Below are 18,013 nucleotides of genomic sequence, written 5' to 3'. Positions count from 1 at the left end.
GCCTGGGGCACTTTTTTTAATGGTCAAGTTAAAAACCTATGAAAATAGAAGTTGATCATGGAAATGCTGACCAATCTTTACCCAGGGAAGGGCTGCCAGATAGCACAATATTGAGAAAGCTTTCCCTCAGCACAGTGGCACGCAGCATGGGGGATACATCGTCTTATGGGTGCCCTTGGCCACCAAACAACGGTGATTTAATGTGCTAGAGCCCTGACCACACGGCAGCTCTGTGACCCTCTGAACCAGTTTTTCTTTCTCTTTCTTTTTAAACTGAAATACGCCTCAGAGGGTATAGGATGGCAGTTTCAGCCTTCATCCAGGAATCTATTGCTTTCTTTCAACAATATCTGATGGCCTTGTTAGCTGCCACCCAGGGTTGGGGTGATGGGCTGGTGGCGTGCGGCCGCATTGAAAACAACACACCAAGGACTTTCAGCAGTTTATTTGCATTTTTTTCTCTGCTTATTTTAATATGCACCACGTGTAAATTAGATGAGGGCTACTGTGAAAACATTTCCAATGACTGAAATCTTAACATTTCCTTCTAACAGTCTGGAGCAAGTCACATATCCATTGATCATGAAGAATAAAATGATTTCTGCTACAATGTCGAGAAAAAATGTGTTCATTCATGTGAACAGTTCCCATCTACGGAGATGGTTTACACAATGCAAGTAATGAAAGAGTTTTCTTTAACTAGTCTACTACCCAACTGAAAAGTGAACCTTAAAATTCCCTTGAAAACACCACATGGTTGGGTCTTGACAAGAAAGGAAGATAGTCCCCGTTCCCAGGCCACCATCGTAAGAGCTATATTAAATACTTGGAAGAAAGGAAATATGGAAATACTCCTGGCATGATTAAATTGGTAATTACAGAGAGACCGTCATGGTACGTATTTGTTCTATGATAAGTGAAATAAAAAATAAGATCGATTTGGTTATAGAAATCCCTTGAAGAACGCCACCACTTGTTTCAAACTTGAACTATCTGAAGAATGTCATGAAAGAAAAAAAAAAAAGGACAGCACTGGGCTGAAAGCAAAGCAGTCTGGATACACCCACGGAATCAGCAGGCCTTGAGCTTGTCTGCTAACCCTCTAAGCACATCTCTGCCGTTCAGGATCTCGGCAGCTCAGGGCAGAAACAACTGCGTTCCATCTGATGACTCAATACTTCTACTTGACAGGCCACATTCCACTGTTCACTTGGCACAGATCACTCACATTCTACAGCCGTGCCATGGCACCCTGTGCCGAACAGGCCCTGTGTTCTTCCGGGTGGCCTTTCTGCAGTGGGCAGGGAAAGCCACCCCCAACTACGCAGGGACACAGAGTTCCCCTCAGGTGGACTGGGGCGGTCTGAGCTGCACCCTGTAGGTTCTGTGTACGAGATGCAGTGACAATGCACTTAAAGTCCCCGGGAAACGCAGAATTTGCAGACCAGTAATTTAAAGAAAGAAAGGAAAATGACAGCATGCTGTGGGGAAGCCACCTGCCCGTGGGGCTCTTCATTGCCACAGGTTCAGAGCTGAGGCCCTGCTGAGTCTCCTTAGTCTTAGAGCGGCGCTTCGCTTTGCAGTTTCTACAGAAAGCAGCCATTTCTGATCCGTTCAGGGTCATTTTGTTGTTGTGGAGTGCTGTCGAATCGATTTCGACTCATAGCAATTCCAAGAGACAGAGTAGAACCGTCCCACAGGGTTTCCTAGGCTGTAATCTTTACAGGAGCAGATCGCCAGGTCTTTCTCCCAAAGAGCCGCTGATGGGTTCAAACCAACAATCTTTTGGTTAGCAGCTGAGCGCTTATCTGTTGTACCACCAGGGCTCCTTAGGCTATTTAAGTATGGTTTAAAATCTCCTGAAGGGGGCAAAATTCAAAACAGAAAAAACAAGAACAGCTTAGCCAAGCTAAGCGATTCAGTCAAGCTAAGCACATCAGCCACGCTAAGATGCTAATTTTGTAAGACACCACTCGCTGGTTGTCTCCTAAGCCACAGAGCTGAGCAAACCTCTGGAGGGCATCTAGGTAGGGCCCCTGCTTCCCAGGCACCAGGGCTACACTCCTCTTGAGCTTTGCAGTAATGTGAGTTCCCAAAGAAACAGGAAGCAGCAGGCCTCCATTCTGAAACGCGATACACTCCGTAAGAAACTCTCTGGGGAGACAGATTTGGTAACAGGAGGGAAAACACCAGCTTCAGACAGATCTTGGCCCAAAAAGAGTGAAAGGGAAAAAATAAATAAATAAACACGTTCCTCTGGACAGCTGCAAATGGTGTTAGAAGGTCATTTTAGGGAAGTTTGATGCCCAGGGGTATCTTCTAGGTCTCCCCGTTCTGTTCCTCCCTGGAGACTGTATGTAGGAAATGACAAAGGAGCCATTTCTGGAGTTCACCAGGCTGGCCGAGGGAACTGTCCGTTGGGGCATTCTCCACCAAGCTTCCAACAGTCACCACCGTTGGCTGAGGACTAACAGTGTAGCTTAAAGGTGTACAGTGACTTGTCTGCCCAGCAGTTTATTTCCTTAAAAACCCCTTCAGGATTATTCCAGAACATTCCGGAACAGTTTTCCCACCTTGTTTTCCCCTCAGCCACCTTGCTAGCACCTGGCTGTCCTACATGTGGACCTCACACCTTGTGTGGCTCTCATACTCAAGACGGCAGTGCATGAGAAGCCAGGCGAGACAAAGAACAGGCTCCAGCTTCCACTTTCTGTTTGAAATCCCGGCCCCACAGAGCACCTGGCAATGTATTGCTCTTGTCCACGAGTTGTTTTCCTGTAGAAGTTGATAAGGGACCAGCAGACCCTACCTCACCAAGCACCAGTGGGGGATGGTGAGCTGCGGGTCCACCCGGCACAAGCAGCAGATGTAGAAGCAGCATTTCTGGGGCGTCATCAGCACATCTTCACATGGAGACAAGTTTTTGGGGGTCACCACCTATTTTCTGGGTCAGGCTGTTATTTGCCACAAAGCCAACTCCCTCCAACTGGGACCCGGGCCTGACAGTTACACATCTGTTGCCAAAATCATTTCTTAGTAGGATTGTGAAGAACCAAAAACAAAACCAAGCCTGTTGCCTTCAAGTTGATTCCAAATCACAGAGACCCCACATGACAGAGTAGAACTGCCCCACAGGGTTTCAGATGCTGTAATCTACAGGAGCAGGTCACCAGGTCTCTCTCTTTTGGAGCCACTAGTGGGTTCAAACCATCAACCTTTGCCTTAACAGCCAAGTGCTTAACCACAGAGCCACTAGGGCTCCTTCCAGTCATTTATACCAAAAAACCCACTGCTGTCGGCTCGACTCCAACTCATAGCGACCCTATAGGACAAAGTGGAACTGTCCCATAGGGTTTCCAAGGCTGTAGTCTTTACAGAAGCAGACCGCCATGTCTATCTCCAGAGGAGTGGCTGAAGGGTTTGAACCACCAACCTTTTGATTAGCAGGTGAGTGCTTATCCACCGTGCCGCCAGGGCTCCTGTGAAGAAAGAGGGGTGCTCATGCCTAAGTTCTAGGTCTGCCATTTTTGTACACTGACGTAAAGGGATAAGCAAGATGTCATTCAGATGGCCTCTTGCCGGACATCTCAGCCTCGAATCAACAGCCCTGAATCTGCAGCGAGATCATGAACCGTGTAAGCAGACGTCCAAAGCCTGGAGAGTTCCCTAAGAGGTGTTCTCAGTAGAATTCTATGCACTCAGAGGGTTATCGTGTGCTATTTTACATACTGCAGATCCTAGCTTGACAGATAAAAACATTCACTGCTTCTAACTTATTAAAAAAAAAAAAAAAATGGTGCATTGCTCTTAACCCTTTGAGCACCCTAGCAGCAGCAAGTCGCCATTCTCACAAAAACCCCGTGTTGTCTCACTCAGTGAAGGCTGACCACCACCAAGAGACCAGAACACACTTCCCATGTGGCCGCCCCAGCACCAGCGCTAGATCAATCAGATGGAACCGCTGGACATCAATTTGGAAAACCTCACGAGTCTCAAAGGGTTAAGCTAGGGCTTCCAGTCCGGGGGTCTCGTTAAAAGGGTGAGTTGGGAGAGCGGACCGTCTCGGAGGAGCTTGGGGAGTAGTCTTCCGATTCTGAGTTGAGTTCCGGGGGAGCCGGCTGGGCCTTGTACCTCACATCCTGGTGGCGTCTTCGTCGGAAAACCTGCCTCTCCTTATCAAGAGCGGTGGTCTGGCGGGGGCATAAAATGAGAAAGAGGACAATTAGGCCGCGGGAAATGACAGCATAACCAATGCTGGAGTTCAAGGCCAAAGCGGACCAAAGAACCCGTCTACCAGGGTGCTCTCTGCCAAGTTTTCACAGTCAACACCGCTGGGGAGTTCTCTGCTCCCCACGACCCTTACGATTCAGCAGGCACTGGCAAGGTGGATGGAGGTCTGACCTGGCCCCAGCCCCACCCAGATTTCCACTAGCTCCCATCCCAGGCCAGCCAGACGCCCGTGATGGTGGAGGGCAGGCTGACACCCATGTGCATCAGCATTCAGCTCAGGGCGGCTGTGCGATAAAGAGGAAAGGTGATGAAGTTGTCAGACGGGGAGACAGAACCACAGGCTCCACACGTTAGCACCTCCTCATTCGGGACGATCTTATTCCCTGCTGATGAGGCAGCCAGGCTGAAACCCTGGGTTAATGTTAATGAAACCAGTGCCTGGAACTGAACGCTGCTTTGAATGAAATTAAACCGAATGGAAAGATCCCTCCAAGTTCCCTTGAAACGTTCATTTTCATTGTGGTGTGTGGCCATTTGTGAGGCTGGAGTTGAGCTGCATAGGTCTCTACGCCTTACTCTTCCTGGGGAAACCTCAGGTGATGTCCAGGATGGGATATCCCGCCTCAGCTCTGGAAGTTACTTTGACATCAAAATTGGGAGTGGCATGACTTCGCCCCAGATTTAGTGGGTGTGGGGAGGACAGGCAGTCATTATAGAGAAAGCTCACACAGAGAGCAGAAAAGCACAGAACACACATAGAATACACAACGGAAGAAAAATACAGCAACACACATAAACGTTGAAGGCATCGGCGTTCGGAAGTCCCTCTTTACGAGGCTGTAGCCTGGAGGTCAGCCTGCTTTTTAAAAGGTTCTTTTTCCTCCACCGGGCTCTGTGCCACCATTTTGCCTCTTGAACATTTACTGTTAACTTCTTCAAAGGACAGAGAGAAGTTTACAGCCAGCCTGGTCCGGAGAACCAAGTGAAAACTGAGCCCCCTCACACAACTGCAGTGCAGCTTTAGGGTAGCCTCAGGTCTCAAACAGGACTGTCAAAGCCCCAAAATGAAGACAGAGAAAGGGAGACAGCCTGCAGGACGAGCAGAGAAAGCGGCTTCGTCAGGCTCAACCCATCTGCTTTAAAGATAACCCACACGCTGCACAGCAGAGTTACAAACCAGCGAGTGAGGTCAAGTTTAATAATCCACTTCTCATTTCTCTAGGCTGTTAATACAATGATTCAATAGCTGTTTTGTTGAAACGTCCACCTTTGATTCTTTTACTTGTGGAATTTTTTAAGGACCCTCCTATATACTTCTTGGTTCTTATACCCACCGGTTTTACGTTATTTTCAGCATCATAAAATCCAAATTCCTAACTTTATTTAAAACACTGTAAAGTTACAACACATGGTATCTTGCTTTCAAAGCACACTGGACAAGTTCTGTTTGTGGAGAGTCGAATGCCTGTGGAAAACTGATGTTCTATTTAGTCTGACTCACATTAAACCATTCTGTCATTAATCCAGGAAGTAATACAAACTCTTCTCCTCGTCATAAAAACTTTCCACTTCTACCTTCTCCAGAGAGAGACAAATGGCTACTGGCCACGGGCTGAGTTCCGCTACCGCATGGAGGCAGTCAGGTGTAGGACGCGCAGACGGCCCTGAGGCGAGGGATTCTAAGTCCAGCCTCATCCACAGGTGGATGAACCCTTCTCTCTGTTCTCTCGGCCACTCGATAGGAGCAAGGATAATTCTCAACCACCCTCACAGAGAGGTTGTAGGTAAAAACAGGATTCTAAACAGCCAGGCTGTGTAGCTAGGCTCTTTTTTTCCTTTACAATTTGATATAGGAAACCTTGGTGGTATAGTGGTTAAGAGCTACAGCTGCTAACCAAAAGGTCGGCAGTTGGAATCCACCAGGTGCTCCTTGGGAACTCCGTGGGGCAGTTCTACTGTGTCCTACAGGGTCACTAAGAGTTGGAATCGACTCAACAGCAAAGGGTTTCGTTTTTTTTTAATTTGATATAAGATAACATTTTAAAATTAAGTGTAGGTCAGAAGCCTGCCCCATAGGGTTTTCAAGGCTGTGAGCTTTCAGAAGCAGATCACCAAGCCTGTCTTCTGAATACGGCTCTGGGTGGGTTTGAAGCACCAACCTTTTGGTTAGTGATCTAGGGCTTAACTGTTTGTGCTATAATTAAGTAGGTAACTGTAGATCAGAAGGCATGGCCCTGGTGGTGCAGTGGTTAAGCGCTCCGCTGCTAAACAAAAGGTTGGCAGTTTGAACCCACCTAGAGGCTCCTCAGTAGAGAGACCTGGCGATCTGCTTCTGTGAGGATCACAGCCTAGGAACTCTAGGGAGCAGTTCTCCTCTGTCCTACAGGGTTGCTGGGAGTTGGAGTCAACTCCATGGCTGTGTGCAAAAAAAACCAAGGCAAACCCACTGCTGTCGAGTCAGTTACGCCACCAGGGCTCCGGTACTGCATGCAGCCTGAGACTAAAGCCGTCACCAGGAGTGCAGAGGAGAGATGAAAAGAAACCAAGTCCCCACTGAGCACTGAATTCCTCCATCATGAATGCCAAAGCTGCCTCTTGGACTTTTCATAGCCTACACACTAATGAAGGAGACCTGGTGGCACAGTGGTTAAAGTGCTCAGCTGCTAACTGAAAGACTGGCGGTTCGAACTCACCAGCAGCTCCACAGGAGAAAGACAGGGCAGGCTGCTTCTGTAAAGGTTACAGCCTAGGAAACCCTGTGGGACAGTTCTCCTCTGTCCTGTAGGGTTGCTATGAGTTGGAATCGCCTCGACGGCAGTGGGTATAAACTAATGAATTTCCTTTTTGCTTAAGCCAATTTGATTCGGGTTTTCTTCCTTGGCAATCAAAGCAGTCCTAACGGATATCTCTCTGAACGGACTTTAATCTTCTCATCGCTCTATCTTGGCTCAAGGTGTTCATCAGCCTCCAACATTCGGTCAGGTTTCACCTCCTGCATCACATCTCCTTTTCCCTTCTAGGTGCGTATTGTCCTGATGGAGCTTTTGGCACCTACCGGCACGCTGGCCTCTTTTGTGCGCAATCTCCCAGGGAGCACGTAACTCCTCTATGAGAACCTGAAGCCTCTGCACTTTTCAGGGTGCCTAGCAGAGGCTGGTGCTGTACATCTTAGGCACATAATAAATGGTTCTTAATTAATGCAGGATTAAATTATTTTAAATAGTTACATACTTGACTTTCTAAGTAACAGAAGAATAGAACCCAAAGTAATTCCATAACACAAAAGAGTAAGAAGTTAGAAGTATTCAAGTCAATATTTAAGGATACAATTTATGTCCCATATGATCGAACTATGTCAGGTAGAATTGATAGCCTCACTAATTCTGCTCAGGCATTTCTCTGTTGAAAACACACCTATGGTAGCCCCATTTCTTGGCACAGTAAGCACTGTTGTATAGACTATTTCTAAAATTTTAATTGTGCCTATAAAATTATCTTGTCTCCAAAATTTGTGCAATTCTTCTTTGATGACTGAATTCTTTGGCCCTCAACACAGTTTGAGACACAGATGAATTCAGCAAAGAGATGGCCTATCTGCTATTACATACTTTTAAAAAGGCACTGTAAAAAAACTATATATATATATATGAGCAAACTGATAATTTTCCTCCACCAAAAAAAAAAAAAAAAAATTGAGACATAATTCATCCCCTGAGGTCCTGCGTCACAAACTTAAACTCTGGGCCCTTTCCACCATTTCTGAGTGACAAATTTTATCAATCACAAAATCCTCAGAGGTCAAGTCTCTGTCCCTGGACCCCTGTCTGTATAAAAGTCAGGCTGCTGTCTTCAGGTGCAGGCTTACTGCTCCACAGATACCTAAGGCTTCCTTGCAGGTTTCTGATTTTATTTGTTATTTTGTTCGAGCTTGGCTGCTTTGTGGGAATCAGTGTGAATGGGCTCACAGCAGACTTTCGCCAGCAGTGTCCCCAAGAGGTCACCACTTCATTAAGAGCAGGTAAGAGCACCTGAGGAAGCCCTGGTGGCATAGTAATTAAGTGCTACAGCTGCTAACCAAAGGGTCGGCAGTTCGAATCCACCAGGTGCTCCTTGGAATCTCTATGGGGCAGTCCTACTCTGTCCTATGGGGTCGCTATGAGTTGGAATCGACTCGACGGCACTGGGTTTGGTGGTGTTGTGGGAAGAGCACCTGAAGCTGGCATTATCACCTGTTGGTATTAACCACCACAGGTTAGAGGTGAGCAAAGAATCCCCTGCGTCTGGATTTGACCAGTGGTAAACAAATACGAAGCTCTAAGACAGTTGTCTAAAAAATATACAATGCCAGCTGCTGTTGTATGTACTGGGATGTTGTTGTCAGGACCGTCAAGCCGATTTTCAACTCACAGAGACCCCATGTGACAGAACAGAACTGCCCTGTGGGATTTCCTTGGCTGTAATCTTTACAGGAGCAGATCAGCAGGTCTTCCCCCTAAGGAGCCGCTGGTGGGTTTAAATCGCTGATCTTTCTGTTAGCAGTCGAGGGCTCCTCCATTATTCTTCTATTATTTACTTGAAAGTACTGGCTTGAAGCTTTTTGGATAATTTTAAGATCTTTGAGTAATTTTCAGAAATCCCGGTGGCATCGTGGTTAAGAGCTACGACTACTACCCAAGAGGTCGGCAGTTTGAATCCGCCAGGTGCTCCTCGGAAACTCCATGGGGCAGTTCTACTCTGTCCGTTAGGGTCGCTGTGAGTCGGAATCGACTCGACGGTGGTGGGTTTGGTTTTGAGTAATTTTCAAACCACACCACCTGAAGGATTCTCCTGCATGGAGTATTTAGATGAGCCTTTGGGGCTCATTTGCTTAAAAAAGTCAATTTTAGGATACCAAGACTTCAATTCCTCCTGAATGTGGTCACATAACGATGTCTTTGCGACTGCGCGGAGTCAGTTTTTGGCTCACGGGGACCCACGTGACGGAGTAGAGCTGCCCCACAGGGGCCCCTAAGCTGTAATCCTTATGGGAGCAGGTCGCCAGGTCTTCCTTCTGCGGAACTGCTGAGGGGGTTCGAACCATCAATCTTTTGGTTAGCAGCCGAGTGCTTAAACATTGCGCTACCAGGGCTACTTTCTGTGATAATGCGATGATACTATCTTCTGTATACCAAACTAGCTACTGCTGAGTTAATTCTGATTCATGGGCACTCAGTATGCGTCAGAGTAGGGCTGTGCTCCACATCTTGTTTCCTCCATAGGGTTATATCATCCTTCACACAGGACTCTCACTGCCACTGAGGGGTTTTTTTGTTGTTGTTGTTAGGAAACATACCTGGACCCACTGCCACTGAGTCAGTTCCAACTCATAATAGCTCTGTAGGACAGAGTAGAAGTGCCCCGTAGGGTTTCCAAGGCTGTAATCTTTATGGAAACAGACCTCCACGTCCTTCTCTTGCAGAGCGGCTGGTGGTCTCAAACAGCCGACCTTTCCATTGTCGGCCTGACCACTGCGCCACCAGAGCTCCTCTTCCTAGCCACACTGAACCCCAATTTCCTAGTCCCTTTGTTTTTTTAGACTGAGGGGCGGGGACTACATGTATGGTCCCTAGGGAGCTTCCACCTATAAAATTCTGTGAATATGCTTAATATCACTATCAATCTACTCTAACGGGCTATGTTTTCTCTAAGCAAACAGGACACCTTGGAGCCTAGGGATCAAACTATTTCTATTCTGCAGTATGGGCAGGGCTTGCAAGGGATACACCCCATCTGAATCTCGAGGCAAGGCTTTCTGTCAAGTCAGTAATTACTGGATTTCAGTAATTGCATTTTCAGAGCCATGAGGCTGCTTTTCCTTTTTTTTTTTTTCCCTTGCTTTTCTTCATTTATTGCTAGCCGTCACAGATAGTCTTCATTTCATTAATAGGAGAACACCGCTGTGCATTTTGCTTTCAGCTGGTCCCTCCATTCCTCACAGCACCAGGAGACTGAGCCGGGATGTAGCCGCTGCGGTATGGATCTCAGCAGCTCTTCCCTTTGCTCCACTCACTCTCAGGGGCTGAGTTACGATCTGCTGGCCATCTTGGAAATGTTTTACTTGCTAGTAAAATTGAACTGACCAAACCAAAAACCAAACCTGTTGCCATCAAGTTGATTCCGGCTCATAGCGACTCTATAGGACAGAGTAGGACTGCCCCACAGAGTTTTCAAGGCTATAATTTTTACAAAGGAACCCTGGTGGTGCAGTTCTTAAGAGCTCTGCTGCTAACCATAAAGTGGGCAGTTCAAAGCCACCATCTGCTCCTTGGAAACCCTGTGGGGCAGTTCTACCCTGTCCTATAGGGTCGCTATGAGTTGGAATTCACTTGATGGCAATGGGTTTGGGCTTGGTAATCTTCACCGAAGCAGACTGCCACATCTTTCTCCCATGGAAGAGCTGGTGGGTTCACATGACCAACCTTTTGGTTCACAGCTGAGCACTTCACCACTGCACCACCAGGGCTCCCGATGAAGGAAATATCCATCCTCCTAGCTGTATTTGGCCTACTGTCCTGCTTATTATGGTTCTGTTTTGTTATGCTTTAATACCCTTTTGGGGTCTTACCAGGAACCCCAGAGTATCTGGATACGTATGTCTCTAAATTAAACATGACCATCAACATGGCAAAAGCAGGACTTCAGGGAATGAAACTGGGTAACCTTCCAAGCTACTTCCTAAGTGTCACTCTAACGTTCCTCTAATCTCCCAGGTGGGGCTGGCCCAGGAACCCCAGAGTATCTGGATACATGACGTAGCATGTTACCCTAATGGTCCTCCAGTCTCCTGGGTGGGGCTGGCCCCATGCTTTTCCACTGTTTCTTAGACATACACTTGTCCTTCTGACCCGCTAGCTCTGCTAATGGATCTCTGATGGCCACCATCAGAGGGTTAATGGTACGGCCACTTGGTGGAGGTGGGCTTAGGATTCCAGAAGGCAAAATTCATGTGCTTCCTCTGCCCTAATAACAAACCAGTTGCCGTCGAGTTGACTCCAATTCTTGGTGATCCCATGTGTGAAAGAGTAGAACTGTGCTCCACAGGGTCCTCAGTGACTGATTTTTCAGAAGTAGATCACCAGGCTTTCTTCCAAGGCACCTCTGGGTGGACTCGAACCACCAACCCGATTTTCTTATTGTTTGTGGCTGTTAGCTGCTGTTGAGTCAGCTCCCAACTCATGGGGACTCCATATACAGCAGGATCGGACTGCTGGGATCCACGGGTTTTCATCAGTTGGTTTTCAGAAGTAGATCTCCAGGCCTTTCTTCCTAGCCTGTCTTAGCCTGGAAGCTCTGCTGAAACCTGTTCAGCATCTAACAACACACAAGCCTCTACTGACAGACGGGTGGTGGCTGCTCATGAGCCGCACTGGCCGGGAATCAAACTTGGGTCTCCCACAGGGAAGGCAAGAACTCTACCCTTGAACCACCAGCTAACTCACCTGCCATTTTGTTTGTACTTCACTGTAGCAGTAAACTAAGGAACTGTCACAGGAATGGTCTGTCTTAAGAAAATCTATATAAATTTAGAACTGGCTAAGCAGGTAAGTTTTAAGCAGGTAAGTTAGAGGGTAATTACAAAAAATGCTTTTACCTTTCCCAAAAGACATGCTCCTGGGTTGCTATAAATGATTGCCAAACTAACATAACCCAAATTCTTCAAAAACACATCTATCCAAAAATCCAGCTGCCTTTTATTAATGGTCCCTTCTTTGCAAAGTTTGTTCATTTACTCCTTAGCTCCGGAAATGTTTACCGAGGGCCTACTCTGTGCCAGACGTTCTATTAGAAAGTGAAGATACAGTTTCTAACAGGCCTGAGTTCCTGTCCTCATAGAATTTAAATGCTTATAAGTGATGCCTTTTATAAAAAAATTTTTATTGTGCTTTAAGTAAAAGTTTACAAATCAAGTCAGTCTCTCATACAAAAGCCTATGTATAACTTGCTGTATACTCCTCCCACACACATCTGTCAGTTTGTCATACTGTGGGGGCTTGTGTGTTGCTGTGATGCTGGAAGCTATGCCACCGGTATTCAGATACCAGCAGGGTCACCCACAGAGGACAGGTTTCAGCTAAGCTTACAGACTAAGACAGACTAGGAAGAAGGACCCTGTAGTCTACTTCTGAAAAGCATTAGCCAGTGAAAACCTTATGAATAGCAGCGGAACATTGTCTGATACAGCGCTGGAAGATGAGCCCCCCAGGTTGGAAGGCACTCAAAAGATCACTGGGGAAGAGCTGCCTCCTCAAAGCAGAGTCGACCTTAATGATGTGGATGGAGTAAAGCTTTCGGGACCTTCATTTGCTGATGTGGCAAGAATCAAAATGAGAAGAAACAGCTGCAAACATCCATTAATAATCGGAACCTGGAATGCACGAAGTATGAATCTACGAAAATTGGAAATCGTCAAAAATGAAATGGAATGCATACACATCGATATCCTAGGCATTAGTGAGCTGAAATGGACTGGTATTGGCCATTTTGAATTAGACAATCATACAGTCTACTATGCTGGGAATGACAACTCAAAGAGGAATGGTGTTGCATTCATCATCAAAAAGAACATTTCAACATCTATCCTGGAGTACAACACTGTCAGTGATAGCATAATATCCATTCGCCTACAAGGAAGACCAGTTAATACGACTATTATTCAAATTTACACACCAACTACTAGGGTCAAAGATGAAAAAATAGAAGATTTTTATCAGCTGCTGCAGTCTGAAATTGATCGAATATGCAATCAAGATGCATTGATAATTACTGGCAATCGGAATGTGAAAGTTGGAAACAAAGAAGAAGGATCAGTAGTTGGAAAATATGGCCTTGGTGATAGAAACAATGCCAGAGATCAAATGATAGAATTTTGCAAGACCAATGACTTATTCATTGCAAATACCTTCTTTCACCAATATAAATGGCGACTATACACATGGGCCTCGCCAGATGGAACACACAGAAATCAAATCAACTACATCTGTGGGAAGATACAATGGAAAAACTCAGTATCATCAGTCAGAACAAGGCCAGGGGCCGACTGTGGAACAGACCATCAATTGCTCATATGCAAGTTCAAGCTGAAACTGAAGAAAATCAGAGCCAAAATATGACCTTGAGTACATCCCACCTGAAGTTAGAGACCATCTGAAGAATAGATTTGATGCACTGAACACTAGTGACCGCAGACCAGACAAGCTGTGGAATGACATCAAGGACATCATCCATGAAGAAAGCAAGAGGTCACTGAAAAGACAGGAAAGAATGAAAAGACCAAGATGGATGTCAGAGGAGACTCTGAAACTTGCTCTCAAATGTCGAGCAGCTAAAGCAAAAGGAAGAATTGGTCAAGTAAAAGAACTGAACAGAAGATTTCAACGGGCCTCTCGAGAAGACAAAGTAAAGTATTATTATGACGTGTGCAAAGAGCTGGAGATGGAAAACCAAAAAAGAAGAGCACGCTCGGCGTTTCTCAAGCTGAAAGAATTGAAAAAATTCAAACCTCGAGTTGCAATAGTGAAGGATTCTATGGGGAAAATATTAAATGATGCAGGAAGCATGAAAAGAAGATGGAAGGAATACATAGAGTCATTATACATTACACCAAAAAGAATTAGTCGATGTTCAACCATTTCGAGAGGTGGCATATGACCAGGAACCGATGGTACTGAAGGAAGATGTCCAAGCTGCTCTGAAGGCATTGGTGAAAAACAAGGCTCCAGGAATTGATGGAATATCAATTGAGATGTTTCAACAAACAGATGCAGCGCTGGAGGTGCTCACTCGTCTGTGCCAAGAAATATGGAAGACAGCTTCCTGGCCAACTGACTGGGAGAGATCCACATTTATCCCTATTCCCAAAAAAGGTGATCCAACCGAGTGTGGAAATTATAGAACAATATCGTGAATATCACATGCAAGCAAAATTTTGCTGAAGATCATTCAAAAACGGCTGCAGCAGTATATCGATAGGGAACTGCCAGAAATTCAGGCTGGTTTCAGAAGAGAACGTGGAACCAGGGATATCATTGCTGATGTCAGATGGATCCTGGCTGAAAGCAGAGAATACCAGAAGGATGTTTACCTGTGTTTTATTGATTATGCAGAGGCATTTGACTGTGTGGATCATAACAAACTAAGGATAATGCTGCGAAGAATGGGAATTCCAGAACATTTAATTGTGCTCATGAGGAACCTTTACATAGATCAAGAGGCAGTTGTTCGGACAGAGCAAGGGGATACTGATTGGTTTCAAGTCAGGAAAGGTGTGTGTCAGAGTTGTATTCTTTCACCATACCTATTCAATCTGTATGCTGAGCAAATAATACGAGAAGCTGGACTATATGAAGAAGAACGGGGCATCAGGATTGGAGGAAGACTCATTAACAACCTGTGTTATGCAGATGACACACCCTTGCTTGCTGAAAAGTTTAGAGGACTTGAAGCACTTACTAATGAAGATCAAAGACCACAGCCTTCAGTATGGATTACACCTCAACATAAAGAAAACAAAAATCCTCACAACTGGACCAATGAGCAACATCATGATAAACGGAGAGAAGATTGAAGTTGTCAAGGATTTCATTTTACTTGGATCCACAATCAACAGTCATGGAAGCAGCAGTCAAAAAATCAAAAGACGCATTGCACTGGGTAAATTTGCTGCAAAGGACCTTTGTAAAGTGTTGAAGAGCAAAGGTGTCACCTTTAAGACTAAGGTGCGCCTGACCCAAGCCATGGTATTTTCAATTGCTTCATATGCATGTGAAAGTTGGACAATGAATAAGGAAGGCTGAAGAAGAATTGATGCCTTTGAATTGTGGTGTTGGCAAAGAATATCGAATATACCATGGACTGCCAAAAGAATGAACAAATCTGTCTTAGAAGAAGTACAACCAGAATGTTCCTTGGAAGCAAGGATGGTGAGACTGTGTCTTACATACTTTGGACATGTTGTCAGGAGGGATCAGTCCCTGGAGAAGGACATCATGCTTGGCAGAGTACAGGGTCAGCAGAAAAGAGAAAGACCCTCAATGTGTTGGGTTGACACAGTGGCTGCAACGAGCTCAAGCATAACAACGATTGTAAGCATGGCTCAGGACTGGGTAGTGTTTTGTTCTGTTCTGCATAGGGTCGCTACGAGTCGGAACTGACTCGACGGCACCTAACAACAACAACATCATATAGTCCTAGCGGCTCTCCCCAATGAGACAGCACACTCCTTCTCTCCACCCTCTATTCCCATGTCTATTCAGCCAGCTTCTGACCCCTCTGACCTCTCATCTCCCTTCCAGAAAGGAGCTGCCCACATAGTCTCATGTGTGTACTTGATCCAAGAAACTCACACTTCACCAGGATCATTTTTATCCTATAGTCTACTCCAATACCTGTCTGAAGAGTTGGGTTTGGGAACGGTTCCTGTCTTGGGCTAACAGAAGCTCTGGGGACCATGACCTCCGGGGTCCTTCTAATCTCAGTCAGACCATTAAGTCTGGTCTTTTTATGAGATTTTGAGGTCTGCATCCCACTGCCCTCCTGCTCCTTCAGGGTAATGATGCCTTTTAATTAAGACACTTTTTCTCCCTAAAGTATGGGCTGAAAAACTTTTTTTCTGTAAAGGACCAGATAGTAAATATTTTAGGCTTTGCTCTGAAATCATTACTCAGCTCTGCAGCTATAGGGGAAAAGCAGCCATGGCTAATTTGTACAGGAACAGCTGTGGCTATGTTCCAATAAAACTTTATTTACAGAAGCAGGTAGTGGGCTTGATTTGGACTTCAGTTTGCTAGCCCCTGACCTAAAAATCCCAAACAAACCAGTTGCAGTCGAATTTATTCCAACTCATGGCAGCCCACGGGTGTCGGAGGAGAACTGGGCACACAGGGTTTGCAATGGCTGATGTTTCTGAAGTAGACTGCCAGATCTTTCTTCCGAGGTGCCTCTGGGTGGACTCAAACCTCCAACCTCTAAGTTAGCAGCTGAGCATGTTAACTGTACCACCCAGGATGCTGACCCCAGCCCTAGGAGATAACATTTTAAACTTATTCTACATTAAAACATTTGACTACAGCTCCTTTTTGTTGTTGCTTTTGTGTGCTGTCGAGTTGATTCCAACTCATACAGATCCTACAGGACAGAGCGGAACTTCCCCATAGGTTCAAAGGTGGAACCTACGGGAGCAGATCGCCAGGTCTTTTCTCCCGCAGAGCCACTGGTGAGTTTGAACCACTGCACTGACCTCTCTATTAGCAGCCAAGTGCTTAACCACTGCACCAGCAAGGCCCCTTCACCCGCATGCTAACACCAGATAAGGGCCATATCGTATCAGCGAACATCACTGGGGAGCTTCAGGAGCCACCCAAAGCACGGCAGGTACGGAAATACAGAAAACAGTATCACTATTTCCTTTTAAGCCAATAAAAGGGCAAAAGATTTTGAAGGAAGGGCAAAATAAAGATGATTCGATCAATACTGACTCATTGAAAATCTCCCAAAGTGTGGAGAAACCGCACTTCCGTGACACTTACACACAACAGGTAAGTCCTGGAACGCATGGCAACTTCTCATTTCTAGTAATGAGTGAATTAAATATTAAAAAAGGACATGTATGTGTTCTTGGAATCTTCACTGAAGAGAATTCTAAAAACAAAAGGAAACCAGGTACATCCTCACGAGTGAGCAACCTGTTAAGATTGGTAGGATATAACCTCATTCCTGTCGGCTTTCAGTGGCCATTTATGGAACTGGACGTGGCCATAGGAGGTACTGCTCATCTTCTGGGTCTCTGGTGGTGCAGTGGTTAAGTGCTCCGCTGCTAACTGAGAGGTCAGTATTTTGAACCCACCTCAGGAGAGAGGTGGCAGCCTGCTTCCGTAAAGATGACAGCCTTGGAAACCTGGTGGGGCAGTTGTACTGTTTCTCGTTCTGTCCCTGTGAGTCAGAATTAACTTGATGGCAGTGGGTTTGGGTCTAATAAATGACTCACTCTTTGGTACAGCTGCAAAACCAAACCCCACTACTTTCCTGAGACTTGGCTCTGTAACTGCAGTTTGAGTTGTTCTGAAGTTTAAACCTGTTCCTTTTCTATTTGTTAACCTTATACCCCCCAAGCTTTCTGTTACAGAGGAAGTCTCCAAAGAGGGAGTTTGTTTGCTCCGTTGCTCAAACAGAGTCATCCACCCTTCCAGCCTGCTCTGACACTCAGCGGGAGGCGCCAAGGCAACTTGGTAGGGAACCTGTAAGCAACTTTGCTGTGTGGGGTTTGGCTGCTGGCTGATGGGAGCCACAGAGCCCTCCTTACCCCAAGCTATGGCTCCTTCCTGGCTTTCACACCTGCGCTGAATAAGAGGCATTGAGCAGACCTTATTCCTTTTAACAACTGAGCCTGACAGCATTTTACAACTCTGCAAAGACTGCAGCAGCCACGGCTTTGCCTCACTGCTCACTGTTTCTGGACGGTGCTAGAGTCCAGCATGCACGTTGGAGCCCCATCACATCTGGGGACTGAGCCCCCTTTCTGTCCCAGCTGACCTCTGCCTTTCTCTCATTTAGCATTCGTAACATAGCCTTATTTCGGTATTTGTTTTCTTTAATCGGACTACCCCAGTCTGGCTATTGCCCCCTTTGTGTGCTGAAGGCACTGGGGTCCTTCTCCACATGGCTGTGGCTGTGGCACCCACCAAGATGACAAAGTCACTTGAGAAATGCATCTTTGCAAGAGGACGCATGTTCAGGAGGGGGGAAAGTT

General features: G+C 46.1%; 1 protein-coding gene across 3 annotated transcripts in view; it reads right to left on the bottom strand.

The window, feature by feature from the left end:
• Window positions 1-430: 430 nt before the first annotated feature.
• DCLK1 (doublecortin like kinase 1) overlaps window positions 431-18,013 on the bottom strand; it is a 406,473-nt gene continuing 388,890 nt past the window's right edge. For all 3 annotated transcript variants that reach the window (XM_010589360.3, XM_023547224.2, XM_023547226.2), the window contains one exon: window positions 431-4,190. In XM_010589360.3, coding sequence (XP_010587662.1) covers window positions 4,133-4,190 — 58 coding nt within the window. In that variant the 3' untranslated portion in view covers window positions 431-4,132. The remainder of the gene's footprint in view (window positions 4,191-18,013) is intronic.

This window comes from Loxodonta africana, chromosome 17 (assembly GCF_030014295.1).
Source record: "Loxodonta africana isolate mLoxAfr1 chromosome 17, mLoxAfr1.hap2, whole genome shotgun sequence".
Lineage (NCBI taxonomy): Eukaryota > Metazoa > Chordata > Mammalia > Proboscidea > Elephantidae > Loxodonta > Loxodonta africana.
This window is presented reverse-complemented; position numbering and strand designations above follow the sequence as displayed.